The sequence below is a fragment of the Schistocerca nitens genome, chromosome 9, assembly GCF_023898315.1.
Source record: "Schistocerca nitens isolate TAMUIC-IGC-003100 chromosome 9, iqSchNite1.1, whole genome shotgun sequence".
NCBI lineage: Eukaryota > Metazoa > Arthropoda > Insecta > Orthoptera > Acrididae > Schistocerca > Schistocerca nitens.
The window spans coordinates 89310608-89329534 of NC_064622.1; the positions used below are offsets into that span (position 1 = coordinate 89310608).

Genomic DNA, 18927 nt, shown 5'->3' on the forward strand with positions numbered 1-18927 from the left:
CTATAATGCCGCACCATACATTAACCCGCCAAGGTCGCTGGTGTTCCACTTGCCGCAGCCATCGTGGATTTTCCGTTGCCCAATAGTCCATATTAAGCCGGTTTACGTTACGCTGTTGGTGAATGACGCTTCGTCGCTAAATAGAACGTGTGCAAAAAATCTGTCATCGTCCCGTAATTTCTCTTGTGCCCAGTGGCAGAACTGTACACGATGTTAAAAGCCATCGCCATATAATTCCTGGTGCACAGAAATATGATACGGCTGCAGTCGATGTTGATGTAGCATTGTCAACACCGACGTTTTTGCGATTCCCGATTCTCACTCATTTTGTCTGCTACTGATGTGCGGATTCGCCGCGACAGCAGCTAAAACACCTACTTGGGCATCATCATTTGTTACAGGTCGTGGTTGACATTTCACATGTGGCTGAACAATTCCTGTTTCCTTAAATAACGTAACTATCCGGCGAACAGTCCGGATACTTGGATGATGTCGTCCAGGATACCGAGCGGCATACATAGCACACGCCCGTAGTGCATTTTGATCACAATAGCCATATATCAACACGATATCGACCTTTTCCGCAATTGGTAAACGGTCGATTTTAACACGGGTAATGTATCACGAAGCAAATACCGTCCGCACTGGCGGAATGTTACGTGATACCACGTACGTATATGTTTGTGACTATTGCAGGGCCATCTATCACAAAGGGAAAAATGTGGTTCAACTAAAACATTCACATTTCCTTACGTACTACACGAGTATGTAATAAAAAAATGGGGGGTTCCTATTTTAAAAAACGCAGTTGATATCCGTTTGACCTGTGGCAGCGCCATCTAGCAGGCCAACCATAGCGCCATTTGGCTTCCCCTTTCAAGCTAGACGAGTTTCGTTCTTTGTAGTTTTTTCGTTTGATGCTTATTTCGTGAGATATTTGGCCCGGTCACTATCAATGGACCACCCTATATATATATATATATATATATATATATATATATATATATATATATATATATATATATATATATATATATATAAAATCACGAGTGAAGTCACTTAGAAATTCATCATTGAATCTAGGAGTAACTACGCAATCCGGGAGAGGAGTAAATGCATCAAGGAAAATCGTACCGGTAGCACCGACGTCATAAAGGTCGGAAAGAGGAATTACAGATTACTACGGATATGTGACGTTGGCACGTCAGTACGTGAACACCGGTGTGAGTACGGGAGATGATACATGCTTTTTTCGACGCACTGGCAACCGGATAAGATGATAAGACCCTCTCTCTAGCAATGAGTAAGATTTTGATCGCTTCCTGAGTCCTTCCATTTGTTGTTTCTTTAACTGAAGAAGCTTCGCCTGAACAGGGTAGACATCCATAATCCGTAAGTAAGCTTGTCTGGCAGCTTCACAGACTTTTCGCAAGACGGAATAATAAACTTCTTGAGTGTCCGGAAGATCCCTCGCCCTCTCAGAGCCGCAACGCGTTAAATCTGTTGCATGCCTTTACTACCATTCCGTAAGAGGAGGGTAACTGTCCTGAGAAAACATGCTGCGGGTCGAAAACTCTCGAACGGTAATCTCGAGGGAATGGTCTTTTAAGAGAGATATGTTCATATCCAAGGGAGGCGACACAATTTTACTGGGAGCCGCAAATGTTTTAAGGTTACAGCTACGCTGCAGTGATCATTGAAGGAAGAGGGATTCACATTTATCGCTAACAGTACCCAATATACAGAATTAGAAAGATAATAACGATCGAGTCTGCTGCTGGAAATAGCTGTAAAGTGCGTATACTTGACAACAGTGGGCTACCGAGAGATCCATGCATCGCATATTTGCGAAGAGCGCACTAAAATGGCCAGGTTCCTTACTGAAATTAAAATTGGGGGTCTGATCCACATGACGCAAAACACTAAAATCTCCACCTAACAGAAGTTTCTGCATGGTTTGACGAAATAAGTAAACTGTATCCACTTTGTAAACACGCACTCGATATGTGGTATGGCCATATCCTGGAGGAGAATAGGTCAAAGAAAATGCAGGCTATCCCTCGGCTTTTATCTAGAGCTTCGAAATCAGTTACTGGTATTTCCTCTCTGTAAAATAACGCAGTAGTATTAGATAGTACCGAAGCCACATTAAAGAAATTAGAAAAGCCGGGAACAGAAAAACGATCATGTAAAAATATAACGTCTGAAACTGAATCGTAAATAAATTGTCGCAGCGCTGCAAGTCTAAGATCGGAACTAATTGCCTCGCATTCGCATCCATTTATTACCAAAACAGTTCATATGATTACTTGCAGGTGACCTTTAAGGTTGTGTCTCATGGTTCGTGGTGGAGCCGTCGGATGAATCTGAGCGTAAAGTGCTTCTCTCTCTTCCACCTTCTTTCTGTTTCTTCTTTTTCGCGACGCCGGACGTTCAGATTGAAAACGCTTTTTATTATGGCTTATCGGGAAAGCGAATGCGACATGGGGGGGGGGGGGGAGGGGATGGCACTTGAGAGTAGGGGTGCGGGGTTGGGGGGGAGCTGTGGAAATTCAGTATCAGGTGCGGTAGATACCACCCACTATTCCCCAGGGTAGTGCTTTGGCTCCTGAGAAAGAACACAAAAGAAAACTGGCCGTATGTTTTGCCGTCGCTATGTGTTCCTCTGGAACACTTGTGCCGATCTGGGTCTGATCAGATGCAGCCGGTGGTACGATTTCCCCGTCTGAGGGCGCAGAAGATGGGTGGGTATAAGTTACAGACTCAGAGATGCCCGGCAGAGATGTCGATGTGGTACTGAGCTCCGGAACAGGTCTAATATCATGCTATCTCGTAGAGGCTATCTGTGTCTCGGAAGACAGATCTGAGACATAGGTCGGTTCTTTCGAATCTTGAGCAGCAGCTGTCATGTTGTCATCCAGTATTGGTGACGGGAGAAGCAGAGCGGAGAAGAGAAAAGGTATCTTCTGACTCGTCACCATCTTGCGTCCGTCTACGCTTGTTTTGCTGTGGAGGTGGCGGCGACGCGGGAGATACAGCAGCAATGTCTCTACCCGAGATTACCGGCGGAAATCCACTAGAGTCATCAAGCAAAGGCTCGCTTTACCCTTCAGGAACCTTGTTAGGTTTGCTAAAGTTAGCCTTTTACAATGTTCGTAAGTGGGTTTTAAGACCGTGATACGACATGGGAAATTTGTGCGGAGATGTGCACTCTCATTACATATAAAATAGGTCTCTACTTGTCCTCAGTAAATTATATGTACCCGGTATCCAACATCTGTAATTGAGGGGAACCACCATGTCCACGGAACGAACATCATTATAAACTTCAATTTTGAGCCGACCAGTGTCCCTGCCGTATATTCCGTACGTCGCCAAACAGAAGCAGGAAGATCTTGAGATAACTTCGGAGCGGAAGGTTAAACATTGTGACTTCCAAGTCATGGATGACATAGTAACCATACTATTACACCCATCGAATTGAGCGAAAGGCACCTGCTGAAAAAGGAGCGTGCCATCCTTAAGAGAGTCTAGAAACTTGACACAAAACACATACAATCCAGAATTGTTAGAAACCGTGTGAGCCTCTTCTGAAGTTACCTAGGTTGTGACAACAAACCAGTCATGAATTTCTAACGAACCTCGCTGCACATGGCACGTGGGCTTTTCTAAACTAAAACTGCCTACGCATGTATGTGGAATGTTCCTGGGAGCCATGGATGACATCAGGCTGCAAGACAACGTCGCGTCAAATTGGAGTCATAAACACGAGACAATGAGTGACAAACGACAATGTGACGAACACAAGGACGCACACAAGACTGATGTCCAACAAGGAAGCTCTTGCGGCGCTGTGGTATAGCCGAGAACAGATGGAATCTAGTCGCCCGAGGCGCGGAGTGGGAATAAACCGACTTTTTTTTCTTTAATCTCGTTTTGTTCATTATTATTCGTTGTATTTGTTCGGGGTGGACGTCTCCTAACACCCGTTCAAGTTCATCCCTGATCCATTCACTCAGTTTTTTTACAAATTGAGCTACCCAAGTACGATTCACGATCCATGCCCACAGCTTTAACCTGCCAGGAAGTTTCTTACCAAAGCACGCTCTGCTGCAGAGTGAAAATGTCATTCTGGAAATATCCTCCACACTGTGGCTAAACTATGTCTCCACAACGTCCTTACTTCCAGGAGTTCTAGTCTTGCAAGTTTCGCAAGAGAGCTTCTCTGAATATTCGAAGTTAGGAGACGAGGTACGGGTGGAAGTAAAGCTTTGACGAGGGGATCGAGAGTTGTGCTTGGGTAGCTCAGTCGGTAGTGCATTTATCTGCTACGGGACAAGGCCCCAAGTTCGACTTTCGGATCGGCACATGGTTTTAAAGTTCGAGGAAATTTCTTTGGGATATATAGTGTTGCCAAGATGCTGAAGATTAGATGGGTAGATCACATAACTAATCAGGAGATATTGAATAGGATTGGGGAGAAGAGAAGTTTGTGGCACAACTTGACTAGAAGAAGGGATCGATTTGTAGGACATGTTCTGAGGCATCAAGGGATCACCAATTGAGCATTGGAGGGCAGCGTGGAGGGTAAAAATCGTGGAGGGAGACCAAGAGATGGATACACCAAGGAGATTCAGAAGGATGTAGATTGCAGTAGGTACTGGGAGATGAAGAAGCTTGCACAGGATAGAGTAGCATGGACAGCTGCATCTAAAGAGTCTCAGGACTGAAGACCACAACAGCAACAATATGTGTTGTCATAAAAGGTACATAACTGATTCATATTTCAGATACACTGAGAGATATATTTTCTCACAAAAGAGTATAACACATTAATGATGCACAAGCAACATATCTTCTACCGACATAAATGACTGCTTCATATCAACTGTTACGAAAGCCCAGTGATTTGGTACCGAAGTGAAGAGATGATATAGAAGGCACTCTCAGTAACAAAAAGAGTAACAGCTCCATCGATTTCATGATAGGTGGTGTCCTGGCCTTGTGAGTGAGGACCGTCGGGAGCCTTCACATCGCAGGGATTCTTCTGAAGCCTAGGACCACGTCGCCGGCTGGGGTGACGATCAGTTTGGATGAGTCGACACGCAAAGTGTTTGGCGTTGTCGGCACTGCGTAAACTTCGAAGTTGTTGAGGATGTACAGGAGGCCGATCTTCACCTGCAGGTATGCAACTCTCATCCCTGGTAAACAGAAAACAAAGATGGAGTTGAAAATCAACAAGAAGTGTACATATCGCGGCGCTGGACCGCGAAGAGAGAGAAAACAGAGACCTTACTTTATAATTTTATAAATAATGCACAGCCTAGAGTAAATTTTTCTATTTCTGTCGTTGTCTACCTTGAGCTGCTGGTAATGATAACTTTCATCCTTTCCACATTTTACATCTGACGGTAGCCTGATGTCGCTGAAGCGGGTCATTGCAATAAACGAAAAATGATTTAGGTGTTCATTATTATTGTGTTTCATAGCGACACCTTAAATTCCTCACTAATCACAAAATGTTTTACAAAAACAGTTGAACAAAATCAGTAAAAATTGTTTAATTGTCTACGTTATTTTAGACAGGGACCTACTTTAAAATATTTAACATGGAACGACAACTGTTTCCTATACACTCCTGGAAATTGAAATAAGAACACCGTGAATTCATTGTCCCAGGAAGGGGAAACTTTATTGACACATTCCTGGGGTCAGATACATCACATGATCACACTGACAGAACCACAGGCACATAGACACAGGCAACAGAGCATGCACAATGTCGGCACTAGTACAGTGTATATCCACCTTTCGCAGCAATGCAGGCTGCTATTCTCCCATGGAGACGATCGTAGAGATGCTGGATGTAGTCCTGTGGAACGGCTTGCCATGCCATTTCCACCTGGCGCCTCAGTTGGACCAGCGTTCGTGCTGGACGTGCAGACCGCGTGAGACGACGCTTCATCCAGTCCCAAACATGCTCAATGGGGGACAGATCCGGAGATCTTGCTGGCCAGGGTAGTTGACTTACACCTTCTAGAGCACGTTGGGTGGCACGGGATACATGCGGACGTGCATTGTCCTGTTGGAACAGCAAGTTCCCTTACCGGTCTAGGAATGGTAGAACGATGGGTTCGATGACGGTTTGGATGTACCGTGTCCCCTCGACGATCACCAGTGGTGTACGGCCAGTGTAGGAGATCGCTCCCCACACCATGATGCCGGGTGTTGGCCCTGTGTGCCTCGGTCGTATGCAGTCCTGATTGTGGCGCTCACCTGCACGGCGCCAAACACGCATACGACCATCATTGCCACCAAGGCAGAAGCGACTCTCATCGCTGAAGACGACACGTCTCCATTCGTCCCTCCATTCACGCCTGTCGCGACACCACTGGAGGCGGGCTGCACGATGTTGGGGCGTGAGCGGAAGACGGCCTAACGGTGTGCGGGACCGTAGCCCAGCTTCATGGAGACGGTTGCGAATGGTCCTCGCCGATACCCCAGGAGCAACAGTGTCCCTAATTTGCTGGGAAGTGGCGGTGCGGTCCCCTACGGCACTGCGTAGGATCCTACGGTCTTGGCGTGCATTCGTGCGTCGCTGCGGTCCGGTCCCAGGTCGACGGGCACGTGCACCTTCCGCCGACCACTGGCGACAACATCGATGTACTGTGGAGACCTCACGCCCCACGTGTTGAGCAATTCGGCGGTACGTCCACCCGGCCTCCCGCATGCCCACTATACGCCCTCGCTCAAAGTCCGTCAACTGCACATACGGTTCACGTCCACGCTGTCGCGGCATGCTACCAGTGTTAAAGACTGCGATGGAGCTCCGTATGCCACGGCAAACAGGCTGACACTGACGGCGGCGGTGCGCAAATGCTGCGCAGCTAGCGCCATTCGACGGCCAACACCGCGGTTCCTGGTGTGTCCGCTGTGCCGTGCGTGTGATCATTGCTTGTACAGCCCTCTCGCAGTGTCCGGAGCAAGTATGGTGGGTCTGACACACCGGTGTCAATGTGTTCTTTTTTCCATTTCCAGGAGTGTACAATGGAAGTATACTTCTTTTTATTGACTTTGATGATGATTGGAAGTCACAAAGCAGTGAGGATGTTTCAGTTTTGTATAGCATCCCTTCGGTTTGGTACGGTTATTTCCGGTGTACTGTTTGTTCCACTGATCCGCAGCGAGGTCTCCAAGAATTGCAACTTTTTATAAAGCAGAAGTACATAATACATGCTTACAAAACACTTTTGCAGAAAGTAAGTAAACGTCCGTCAAAAAAGTGCTAAACTTTAAATGTTATTTTACTATATCATACCAAGCCTACAACGAACGTGTAAAAGAATAAGTATAGAAGAACGTGCGGTATTGTAGCCAAGTATCGTAAAATAAATATGAGGAACCACTTCTTTCTTGATGTATTACGGCTTTACTTCTTTCTGCATTAACATAATACTGTTACTTCCATATTCTGGTCTCCTTCATGTGTCAAAATGGTTATTAGCTACGCTATCATATTATATTTTCTTCGTGTGACATGTTTTCTCCTGTATTCCTTATTTCGCTCTTTAACACACTAACTCTCTAAGCAAACTGAGGTGCAGTCTTCATTTTTCTTTTCGATTATAAATGGTTCAAATGGCACTAAGCACTATGGGACTTAACATCTGAGGTCCTCAGTCCCCTAGACTTAGAACTGCTTAAACCTAACTAACCTAAGGACATCACACACATCCATGCCCCAGGCCGGATTCGAACCTCCGACCGTAGCAGCAGCGCGGTTCCGGACTAAAGCATCTAGAACCACTCGTCCACAGCTGTCGGCTCCGATACTCCACAACAATAAATTTAACTTTCATGCATTTCTTATAACATAAACTACACAATTTCTTCATTACATAATTTTTGCCCATAAAGAAGAACGCAACTATTTTACTGTTTCTCTTCCTTCACTATAAAACATCTCAAAAAAGCAAAGGGGAGGAATAAGAATAAAAGAATACAAACGGATCAAGAAAATATAAAAGACAGGGATGTCGTTTCTCGCCCCTACTGTTCAACGGAAGCATCTAAGAAGCAGTGACGGAAAATAATTAAAACAGAAGTGGGATGATACTTGATGGTGAACCGGTACCAGCGTCTACATTCGACGATGGCTCTCCACAGATCACATTCAATGTGAGGAAGAATTGCAGAACCTTTTTAATGGAATGGACAGTATTATGGGCACAGAATATGTACTGAGAGCAATGCAAAGAAAGATGGAAGTATTGATGTGTATCACAAACTTGATTAGATCTGAAATTAACATCAGAACTGTGGGCCATAATGTAGACGAATGAATGAATTCTGCTCCCTTTGAAGCAAAGTAAATCATGTCAGACGTAGCAAGATGGCGTAAGGAGCAGACTAGGACAAGCAAAGACAGGATTCCCAGCCAAAAGAAGACTACTAATGTCGAACATAGGTCTTAATCCTAGGAAAAAATTCTGGAAACGTACATGTGCAGTGCAGCTTTGCAAGAAAGTCTGTTGTGAAATCCGTTAAAGAAGAGAACTGAAACATTTCACATGTGGTGATAAAACAGGGTGTCGAAAATCAGGTGGATTAATAGGATAAGAAATGAGAAGTTTCTTCCGTGCAGAATCGACGAGGAGAGGAACATATAAAGATCATTGACGAGAAGAACGGGTAGATTGATAGGACTTGGTTAAAACATCAACGAATAACGTGCTAGTTGAGCAAGCTGTAAAGTGTAAAAACTGCAAAAAAGAAGTTCTTAAATCTCAGTGTCTTCGCTATTCTGGTGGATCAACTTCAGCTTAATAAAAAGGACGGTTGAATAAGAAATACCTACACTCTTGGTGACCAGCGTTTGAGTCAACTGCGAACGATGGCTATACATCATTTTCTGCTTTCTGTTTGAAGGATGTGCCATGTCATTAGCACTAAAGCGTTTATAGGCAACAACTTACACGTGACGACTCACAATTTCTTCAGCGTCCCTAGTCTTATTGTCGAACAGGCTTGACTTCAAGTCACTGAGCTTGTCGAGCTACAGGTGAAACTACAGAGTATGATTTGAGGAGCTGTCAAAAATGGTAGAATACTTCAGTGGAACACATCATCCCCACGTTTGTTTTTGGTGTGTCTGTAGTACTCTGGCCTCTCCTTCGGTCTCCTCTTGCGCCATGACGTTACTGGAAATAATCTAGTCCGCCAGTACTCCTAGATCGTAATGGTGCTGTATCGATCTACTGTCGTGTCGGAAGTTACAGAGTCACGCAACAGCAAATAGTTGGGGCTTATTCAGTTCGCCCATCCACGTCAACAGCCGTGAGTACTACAGCTATTTAGAACTTCTGTACACAGTATTAATCTACAAACTAAACTAAATATTTGGCAAGAAGAATTCAGGGTTCTTTAAATGAACAGAACCGAATCAATCGATTTCGTGTTAAGTAGGCCCTCTCTAGCAGTCCGTTCAGTATTGGGATAGTTTCCTACGATAACACAAAACATTCATAGAAATTGGAAACAATGAAAAATGGTTTCCTTATTCTACCATCCGGTACATCACACTCTTTGGATGCAACTCTTTCACGAGGTTCTGAGATCTCCCTGTGCAGCGTACATACCTTCTACCCATGTCCTAATACATTAATATACAGGGTGATCAAAAAGTCAGTATAAATTTGAAAACTTAATAAACCACGGAATAATGTAGATAGAGAGGTAGAAATTGACATGCATGCTTGGAATGACATGGGGTTTTATTAGAACCAAAAAAAAGTTCACAAAATGTCCGACAGATGATGCTGGACAGCAAAACGTCAGTGACTGCGCATGACAATCGTGTATAAAAGGAGCTGTAATGAGAGAGAGAACCAGATGCGCCAGCAGTCGCGGCATGTTGACGTTACCTGCAAAGCCGCTTTTATTGAAGCTGTATTATCAGAATAAGGAATGTGCTAGTTCAGCGTTACGATCCTATCGCCATAGGAAAGGGATTCGAACGGGTAAAGGTACGTTGACAAATGCAGCTGTGGCGAGATTGATTTCGAAGTTCGAAACCACAGGTTGTTTAGACGATAGACCCCGTAGTGGCTGACCGAGCACAAGGCGTAATGCTGCCGAGACACTTCAGGCAGAAATGGAGACTGTAGCGGGTTCGTCTATGCACGGGGAAGTCAGAGCTCGTGCAGTCGCACGTCGCACCGGCATTAAATACACTACTGTTTGATCGCTACTTAGGCGTACCCTCCGATGCTATCCGTACAAAATCCATCGGCATCATGAACTGTTACCTCGCGATTTAGTGAAGCGGAGGGCATTTGCAGTATGGGCGTTTCAAAGGATGGTGGAAGATGTTGATTTGTTGAGTAACGTGTTGTGTACCGACGAAGCTCATTTCACGCTCCGAGGGTCTGTCAACGCCTACAACTGCAGAATTTGGGCTACCGAAAATCCTAGAATTGTCATGGAAACACCATTGCACGACGAGAAAGTCACGGTATGGGTTGGATTTACCACATCTACCGTTATCGGGCCTTTTTTCTTCGAGGAAATGCTTCATTCTGGTTTTGTAACAGCTACCGTGACAGGTGAGACGTACGCCGATATGTGACAGAATCGCATCATTCCCAGCCTGGCTGATAAACACCTGCTGGAACGTACGATGTTTATGCACGATGGCGCTCCACCCCATTTTTCTAGACACGTGAAAGATCCCTTGCTCACGTCGTTTGGTGATGATCGTGTGCTCAGCAGCCACTTTCGTCATGCTTGGCCTCCCACGTCCTCAGACCTCAGTCCGTGCGATTATTGGCTTTGGGGGTACCTGAAGTCGCAAGTGTATCGTGATCGACCGACATCTCTAGGGATGCTGAAAGACAACATCCAACGCCAATGCCTCACCATAACTCCGGACATGCTTTACAGTGCTGTTCACAACATAATGCCTCGACTACAGCTATTGTTGAGGAATGATGGTGGACATATTGAGCAATTCCTTTAAAAATCATCACCTTTGCTTTGTCTTACTTTGTTATGCTAATTATTGATATTCTGATCAGATGAAGCGCCATCTGTCGGACATTTTTTGAACGTTTGTATTTGTTTGGTTCTAATAAAACCCCATGTCATTCCAAGCATGTGTGTCAATTTGTACCTCTCTATCTACATTATTCCGTGATTTATTCAGTTTTCAAATTTATACTGACTTTTTGATGACCCGGTACTATGGCTCCAGTATAGTGGGACATATTTTTATAGAATAGATTTGAAGACGGTCACTATTGACCAAAACCGGTAGTCTGAGGACCTACAAATTTGTGACCATAGACCTGAAATAACAGAGGAAAGGCAGCAGGCGGTGGCGTGAAGAGTGTCAATGAAACCACACCTATCCCCACGGTGTTGATTCCACACATTTTGCTGACGAAAACGACGGTTCGATGCGTGATGAACAAGAGTGGTCTTCGCAACCTTTGACAATGCTCACGCCCTCTGGCGTTTCAGTCTTTCTCAAAGGAAACTGAAGGCAGCGTCCCCATTGAACGTGATCTGACGCACTTAGAGCGCAGCGCGACCGCAACTTTAGCTTTCGCGCACAGGCTGGGTCCATTAGGGATCGTTCAACACCATTCGACAAAATCTGAATGCAGCAAAAGGGTGCTTATGCTTTATCATCCCTCGTACTTCGCGTTCTCTTGTGGCACGATTAGGGGTTGGAGCGTGGGGATGGGAGGGGTGTGTAGAGGACATAACATTGACACTTGCATGAACAAAATGGTGGATCATCATTCCAAAATCTCCCAAGTCCGGCAGACCCTCCGTTCCATCTACCCACCTTTGTTGACCACCTTAAAACTGTACCTGTACCACGAGGAGAGTGTCAGACGCCTGTAGGCAGACTACGCTGCTGCTCTTTCACCGCCACACTGTTGCCATTCCACCTGGTAGCAGGCCATCCGGAATCGACAGTGTGGAAGGGGTTGCCAGTCTGAAAGATCCTAGAGCTTCGTCACGGGTTCTGTCTGCAAAGGTATATTTTGAAGAGTGTGAATAAAGATGGATGAGTGCCAACAACAATTTTTCTGAACTGGGAGGTCCCCTTTTATTCACGCATGAGTCAACACCGCATTGGCTCTGAGCACTATGGGACTCAACATCTGAGGTCATCAGTCCCCTAGAACTTAGAACTACTTAAACCTAACTAACCTAAGGACATCACACACACCCATGCCCGAGGCAGGATTCCAACCTGCGACCGTAGCGGTCGCGTGGTTCCAGACTGAAGCGCCTAGAACCGCTCGGCCACACTGGCCGGCTCAACACCGCATTCCCCTGTGATCATAGCACAGGAGGATACAAAGCAGGTGTGCCGAAAAACATAAGAATCCTTTCGTCCTTGGGATGACGTTCAAATTTTATCAAATGGTTTTCAACAGTCCCTAGTGGTTCCAAACTGAACTCAAGAGAAAAATGGGTGTCATCACGTTCTATGGACATGCAGGTTCACAAGATCATTAGAGAAGGGATAAAACCCTCGAGGGCGTCAACGGTCTCGACGACTGTGAAGAACGTCTTACTGTTGGTCATCGAGCTCTAACTGTAGTTTTGGACCGAAATGTGTGGCAATAAACGCCCCAGGGAAACGGAAGGTTCCATTGACGCCCTTCACGCCACCAGCTGGAGCCTTTTCGTGCCGATTCTGAGCGGCGGTGAATATGGAATGTCTTCCGCGGACACTCATAAGGAAACTACGTGATGTCAATGGTTGATGTCGTAGTTTTGGCCTCCATCACACAGGTGTGAAAAAAAAAAGAATAGAAATTTGCGTAAGGGCTGTGAAGACCTTCCTATAGTGTGATGCGTCCGCAATCACGTTAGGCAGACCTGTGGTGAAGTTTGGTGTCTTTGTGACCTAATCAACCCACCTTAACAATACACGAACTTCCGAGGTGTGTCTACTCCTTACTGTTTGATGCGTCGTTGAAGCAGATCAGAAACTTAAGCGTCGTAATGTGTAGAAATTACGGGGTTTCGAAAAAATGATTCTTTAATTCTGTAGCTTAATTTATCTCAGAGTTATGTAGTAAATAGTGTGTATTTAATGAGCAATATTTTTCATAGTTACAAAATTCATGTTTACAGGACGGCCATTATTGAACTACATAAAAAAGTATATTATTTAGAAACTACGGCTCGTACATACTTTATTCAATATGTAAACGTCACTGCAGATATTCGGATTTAGGTTATGACATATTCGATATGCCTGCCACTATTGGCGATGATGTGGCACAGACGTACAGTGAAATTTGGTATGACCCGCTGAAGTGTCGGAACATCGATGCCGTCGATAACCTCTGAATGACAGTTTTCATCTCAGCCATGGTTTTTGGGGTTATTGATATACACTTCGTCCTCAATATAGCCCCACAAAAAGGAGTCGCATGTCTTCGGATCCGGAGAATATGGCGGCCAATCGAGGCCCATACCCGTGGCTCCCGGGTACCCAAGAGTGAGAATGAGGTCCTCAAAGTGCTCCTTGAGGACACCAAACATTCTCCAGCTTCTATTTCGTCAAACTCCGTCTTGCATGAACCACGTCCTGTCAAAATTTTTGTCGCTTTGGGTAATACGGATGAAACGATCTTTCAAAACCTCCACGTACGGTTCGGTAGTCACCGTTCCAGTTATTCCGTGACTGGACATTGCACACTACACAGTCACCCACTGACTATGTACTCTCGATCGCGAAATGCTGATTCTCAGTCCCAAAATGCTCCAATTTTGCTTATTGACGATGCTATCCAAATGGAAGTGTTCTTCGACGCTACACCATGCGCGTACTAATTCCCATCAGTGTCCGCGGCCAACCGTATGTTTTAACGTCGTACTGCAAACTGTTCAGAAGGTATGACGATTTTATTTCATATAGTTCAATAACTGTCACCCTTCTGAGCTTCATGGTAGCGTTACGCTATGTACTCACCGATGCATATCCTGGGCCCAGCACTGAAGGGCAGGAATGTATATTTCGGTCTGTCCCTTGAGTTCTCTTCTTTGAAGCGATCAGGGATGAACCGGTGCGGTTCCGTCCAGTATCGGGGATCGTGATGAAGGCCTGACACGGACACTACGACGCCGGTGCCTTTGGGGAGGACAATATCGGTCCCCGGGATCTGGTAGTCACGCGAAGCCTCGCGGTCCAGGAAGTTAGCGGGCGGATACATCCGCAGCGCCTCTGAAATTTGCAAATCAGACACTCTACATCTACATCTACATCTACATCTACATGTTTATTCTGCAATTCACAGTTAAGTGCCTGGCAGAGGGTTCATCGAACCATTTTCATACTACTTCTCTACCATTCCACTCTCGACTGGCGCGTGGGAAAAAGGAACACCTAAATATTTCCGTTCGAGCTCTGACTTCTCTTATTTTACTATGATGATCATTTCTCCCTAAAATATTTACGCATTCGGAAGAGAAAGTTGGTGATTGAAATTTCGTAAATAGATCTCGCCGCAAAGATAACCGCCTTTGTTTCAGTGACTGCCACCCCAACTCTCGTATCAGTGACACTCTCACCCCTATTTATGCGATAACACGAAATGAGCAGCCCTTCTTTGCACTTTTCCGATGTCCTCTGTCAATCCTACCTGGTAAGGATCCCTTACCGTGCGGCAATATTCCAGCAGAGGACGGACAAGTGTAATGTTGGCTGTCTCTTTAGTGGGTTTGTCGCATCTTCTAAGTGTTCTGCCAACAAAGCGCAGTCTTCGTTTCGCCTTCCTCACAATATTATCTACGTGGTATTTCCAATTTAAGTTGCTCGTAATTGTAACTCCTAAGTATTTAGTCGAATTGACAGCCCTTAGACTTGTGCGATTTATCGTATACCCAAAATTTATCGGATTTCCTTTGGTATCCATGTGGATGACCTCACACTTTTCTTTGTTTAGTGCTAATTGCCACTTTTCGCACCATGCAGAAATTCTCTCTAGAACATTGTTTAATTGGAATTGATAGTCTCATGATTTTACTAGACGGTAAATTACAGCGTCATCTGCAAACAATCTCAGAGGGCTGCTCAGATTATCACCTAGATCATTTATGTAAATCAGGAACAGCAGAGGGCCTGTGACACTACCTTGCGGAAAGTCAGAAATCACTTCTGTTCTACTCGATGATTTACCATCTGTCACTACGAACTGTGACCTCTCTGAGAGGAAATCACGAATCCAGTCACACAACTGAGACGATACTCCACATGCACGCAATTTGATTAATAGTCGCTTATGAGGAACGGTGTCAAAAGCCTTCTGGAAATCTAGAAATATGAAATCGATCTGAGATCCCTTGTCGACAGCACTCACTACTTTATCGGAATAAAGAGCTAGCTGTGTTGCACAAGAACTATATTTTCTAAATCCATGTTGGTTATGTATCAATAAGTCATTTTCTTCAAGGTGATTCATAATGTTCGAGCACAGTATATGCTTCAAAATCCTACAGCAAATTGAGGTCAGTGATATGGGTCCGTAATTCAATGGGTTCCTCCTAGTCCCTTTCTTGAATATTGGTGTGACCTGTGCTACTTTCCAGTCTTTAGGAACAGACCTTTCGTCAAGTGAGCGGTAGTATATTATTGCTAAAAAAGGCGCTGTTGTGTCTGCATACTCTGAGAGGAACCTGATTGGTATACCATCTGGACCGGAAGACGTGCCTTTCTTCAGTGATTTGAGTTGTTTCGCAACACCTAAGATACCTACTTTTATGCCACTCATAGTAACAGATGTATTGGTTTCGAATTCTGAACTATTTACTTCGTCTTCTTTCGCGAAGGAATTACGGAAAATTGTATTTAGTAACTCCGCTTTAGTGGCACCATCATCGGTAACATTCCAACGCTATCGCGCAGTGACGGTATTGACTGTTTTTGCCCACTGGTGTACTTTACATACGACCAGGTAACCTCGACGTTGGCATTTCCCCACACCTTGTACTAACACAGCGTGCGTGGCCTATCAGTTAAAAACAAGGCTCACAGATTGAGGACAACAACATCGGTCCAGAAAATACGAAGGGAGAAGAGGACATTAACAGCGGATTTCGAATGATACTAACAAATGTTCTTCTCCTTGTTTTTGGGATATTGCCAATATATTGCGTCATGCGTTACTGATGCGCTAAGTGTTGTCAAAGAAAAATGCATGGTTACAAATTTAAAGCTATTTCAGGAGAATATGTAGACAGGAAGTCAGAAGTCATTAACAGAGATTCAAAGACCCATGGAAAACACTACTTCCGGAGACGAATATATGAAGTACTTTCTAATTTTGAGGATATGTTATTAATGCCATATATTTATCTGTGAAGACTTCCGGTTCACTTTATGACAGAGGACATTCTCCATGTACTACCTAACTGTAAAGGGTCACGAGAAAGTTTGGGAAATTACGAGGCTGCGAAATTAAGAGTCGCAGTTGTACTCAAATAAGTAAATTTACTAAATAAGGCCCTGAGTTACGGATTCAACCTGCCGACTAAATCAAGTGATACGATAACGCTGAAATTAATGACAAAGCGTGTTTAAAGTTTTCCATACAACAGTTCATTGAACCAGCAGTCACTGCTCGGTCAGCAAGAAAAATGTGCAAGAATAATTGTATGTGAGAAAATGAACGCGAGTGAGAGGGAGGTTATGTCGTATGACGCTACAATGATAGCAGAAGATTTGTGGTTACCTGAGCGGCAGCTTAAATGACACCAACGCTCGGTTGTGGCTGTACTTTCTATCGATTTTCTTAACATTCACTGATCGAGTTGTAGCACAGAGCAAGCAACAATATGCCTAACCCTCGCAATACCAAGAAGTGGGAGCGGGAGTTACTTTCTGCCCTCCTTTTCAAATTATCATAAGCTATCCTGGTACTTTACGTTTTAAGATTTGGAAAAATAAGTTTGTTGTTTTTAATGATTTGTTACATCAGATTCCGTGACTTTAAATTTTTTTAGAAAAACTTTTTTTGTAGTGAATGTAAGTTTTAGTAACGAATGTCACTGGCATATCTTCAGTTTCAGGATCTTTCTTAACTTTAAAAAGTATGTTGTGAATGAAAATGTAAAACAATTAATAAAATTTGTACGTTTAAATTTTTTGTGATGGTCTTAAAGTACTCTTAAAGGTATAGTGTGAATGAAAATAAACAACAATTAAAGGCCGGCCGGATTGGCCCTGCGGTTCTAGGCGCTACAGTCTGGAGCCGAGTGACCGCTACGGTCGCAGATTCGAATCCTGCCTCGGGCATGGATGTGTGTGATGTCCTTAGGTTAGTTAGGTTTAATTAGTTCTAAGTTCTAGGAGACTGATGACCTCAGAAGTTAAGTCGCATAGTGCTCAGAGCCGTTTGAACCATTTTGAATAATTAAGGAAATGTGTATTTTTTTTTAATTTTTTGTGAGGGTCATAAAGTACCACTCAGTGCAAAGGTCACGAAAAAGCCTTCGTAATACTAAGGCTGTGCTGAAAGATATTATCAGGTTGTGTACCCTGTGCAACAGTACCGATTTACTGAAAAGTGTTGTTAACAAAAGCTAAGCATATTTAACGAAATTTTTCTTTTTTAAGTTTTCTTGGTGATGGGCACAAAGAACCCTCTTGCCATCGGTATTACACGCTATGGAAAATACTTGGCACTGCGAGGGTAAAATATTTCGCTCGTTGAAAACTGGCAGCTATCCCGAAACTTCTACACTTCGACACTTCGACATACTGCAACGATACGGCGTCTAGCCTGATTGACAGTGTCACCTGCAAGCTACAGCGTCTGTCACGGATACACATGTTGACTTCTTCACGGAGGTCCAAACTGTAAACGTTTGAGAGCGTGGTTTGTTTTTGAAATTTCGGCTCCCAAAGAAAGTTGACAGAACCAAGTCGCAGTACTTTTTTATGGTTCCACCCATTGTGTCTTTTGCAGCAGATCCAGAAATATCATGCTCGAACCTCAAATTAGGAAATCCTAATGCCTTCTAACGGCCCATTTATTCTTGCAGGTACATCCCTTATATTCCTAAAAACACTCGATTCTAACAAAAATTACCATCTTTGCAGATAGACTGCTCCATTTAAACCGCAGAGGATGGACAGGTGCTGTTTAACACAAGTGTTTGCTTCGCTCTGAAAGTTGTGTCCTATTTTATAATTAATTACAACTTCGCAGAGGAAGGGCTCCACTTAAGCCACAGAAGATGGACCGGTAATGTTTAACTCAAGTGTTTGCTTCGCTCCAAAAGGCGTGTTCCCTTTAAGAGCTGACAGTTGAGCGAGTTCTTAAAGGCACTCCCTTTACAAACGGGGTTATTGTTAACCATAGCATTACCAACGCATTACCCATAACGTATAATACCAAGAGGAGGGGGTATTTACTGCCCACCGCTTTAAAAAGCTAATGAAACCAACTTAAGTTAAACAGGTTTAACTCCTATTACGAAAATACTTGTTAAACAAGTACTGATTTTTAAATAGCGTAAAGAACATGACGATATCTCTTAGCACAACATTAGCCACACCAACGCATTATTCGTGATGTTTACTCCGAGTGGTCGGGTACTTTATAACCACCACAAAAAAGTTATGGAAATTACGAATTTCGTTAATAGTCATTGATTTTGATTCACAAAGTACCTTTTAAAGTTATCTATTTGTTTAAGAAGGGTCCTGAACCTGAATGGATGAACATGACATTTGTTGTGGAAAGTCTCGTTCTCCATTAATATTTAAGAAAATTGGGTTAAGTTTCACTGGAAGCTTCAAAACAGTTGCGGAATCTTATTTAAGAATTCATTAAAAAAAGCAGATACTTTTTTCAAAGTTTTAAAATACTAGACTAGACTCCAGCAACCCGCCAG

General features: G+C 44.0%; 1 protein-coding gene across 1 annotated transcript in view; it reads right to left on the reverse strand.

The window, feature by feature from the left end:
- Positions 1–4826: 4826 nt before the first annotated feature.
- LOC126203441 (cytochrome P450 6j1-like) overlaps positions 4827–18927 on the reverse strand; it is a 99596-nt gene continuing 85495 nt past the window's right edge. Inside the window, exons 7-8 of the mRNA XM_049937759.1 lie at positions 14003–14254; positions 4827–5201 (exon numbers count right to left, since the gene is read on the reverse strand). Of these exons, the coding sequence (XP_049793716.1) occupies positions 5029–5201; positions 14003–14254 (425 nt within the window). The 3' untranslated portion in view covers positions 4827–5028. The remainder of the gene's footprint in view (positions 5202–14002; positions 14255–18927) is intronic.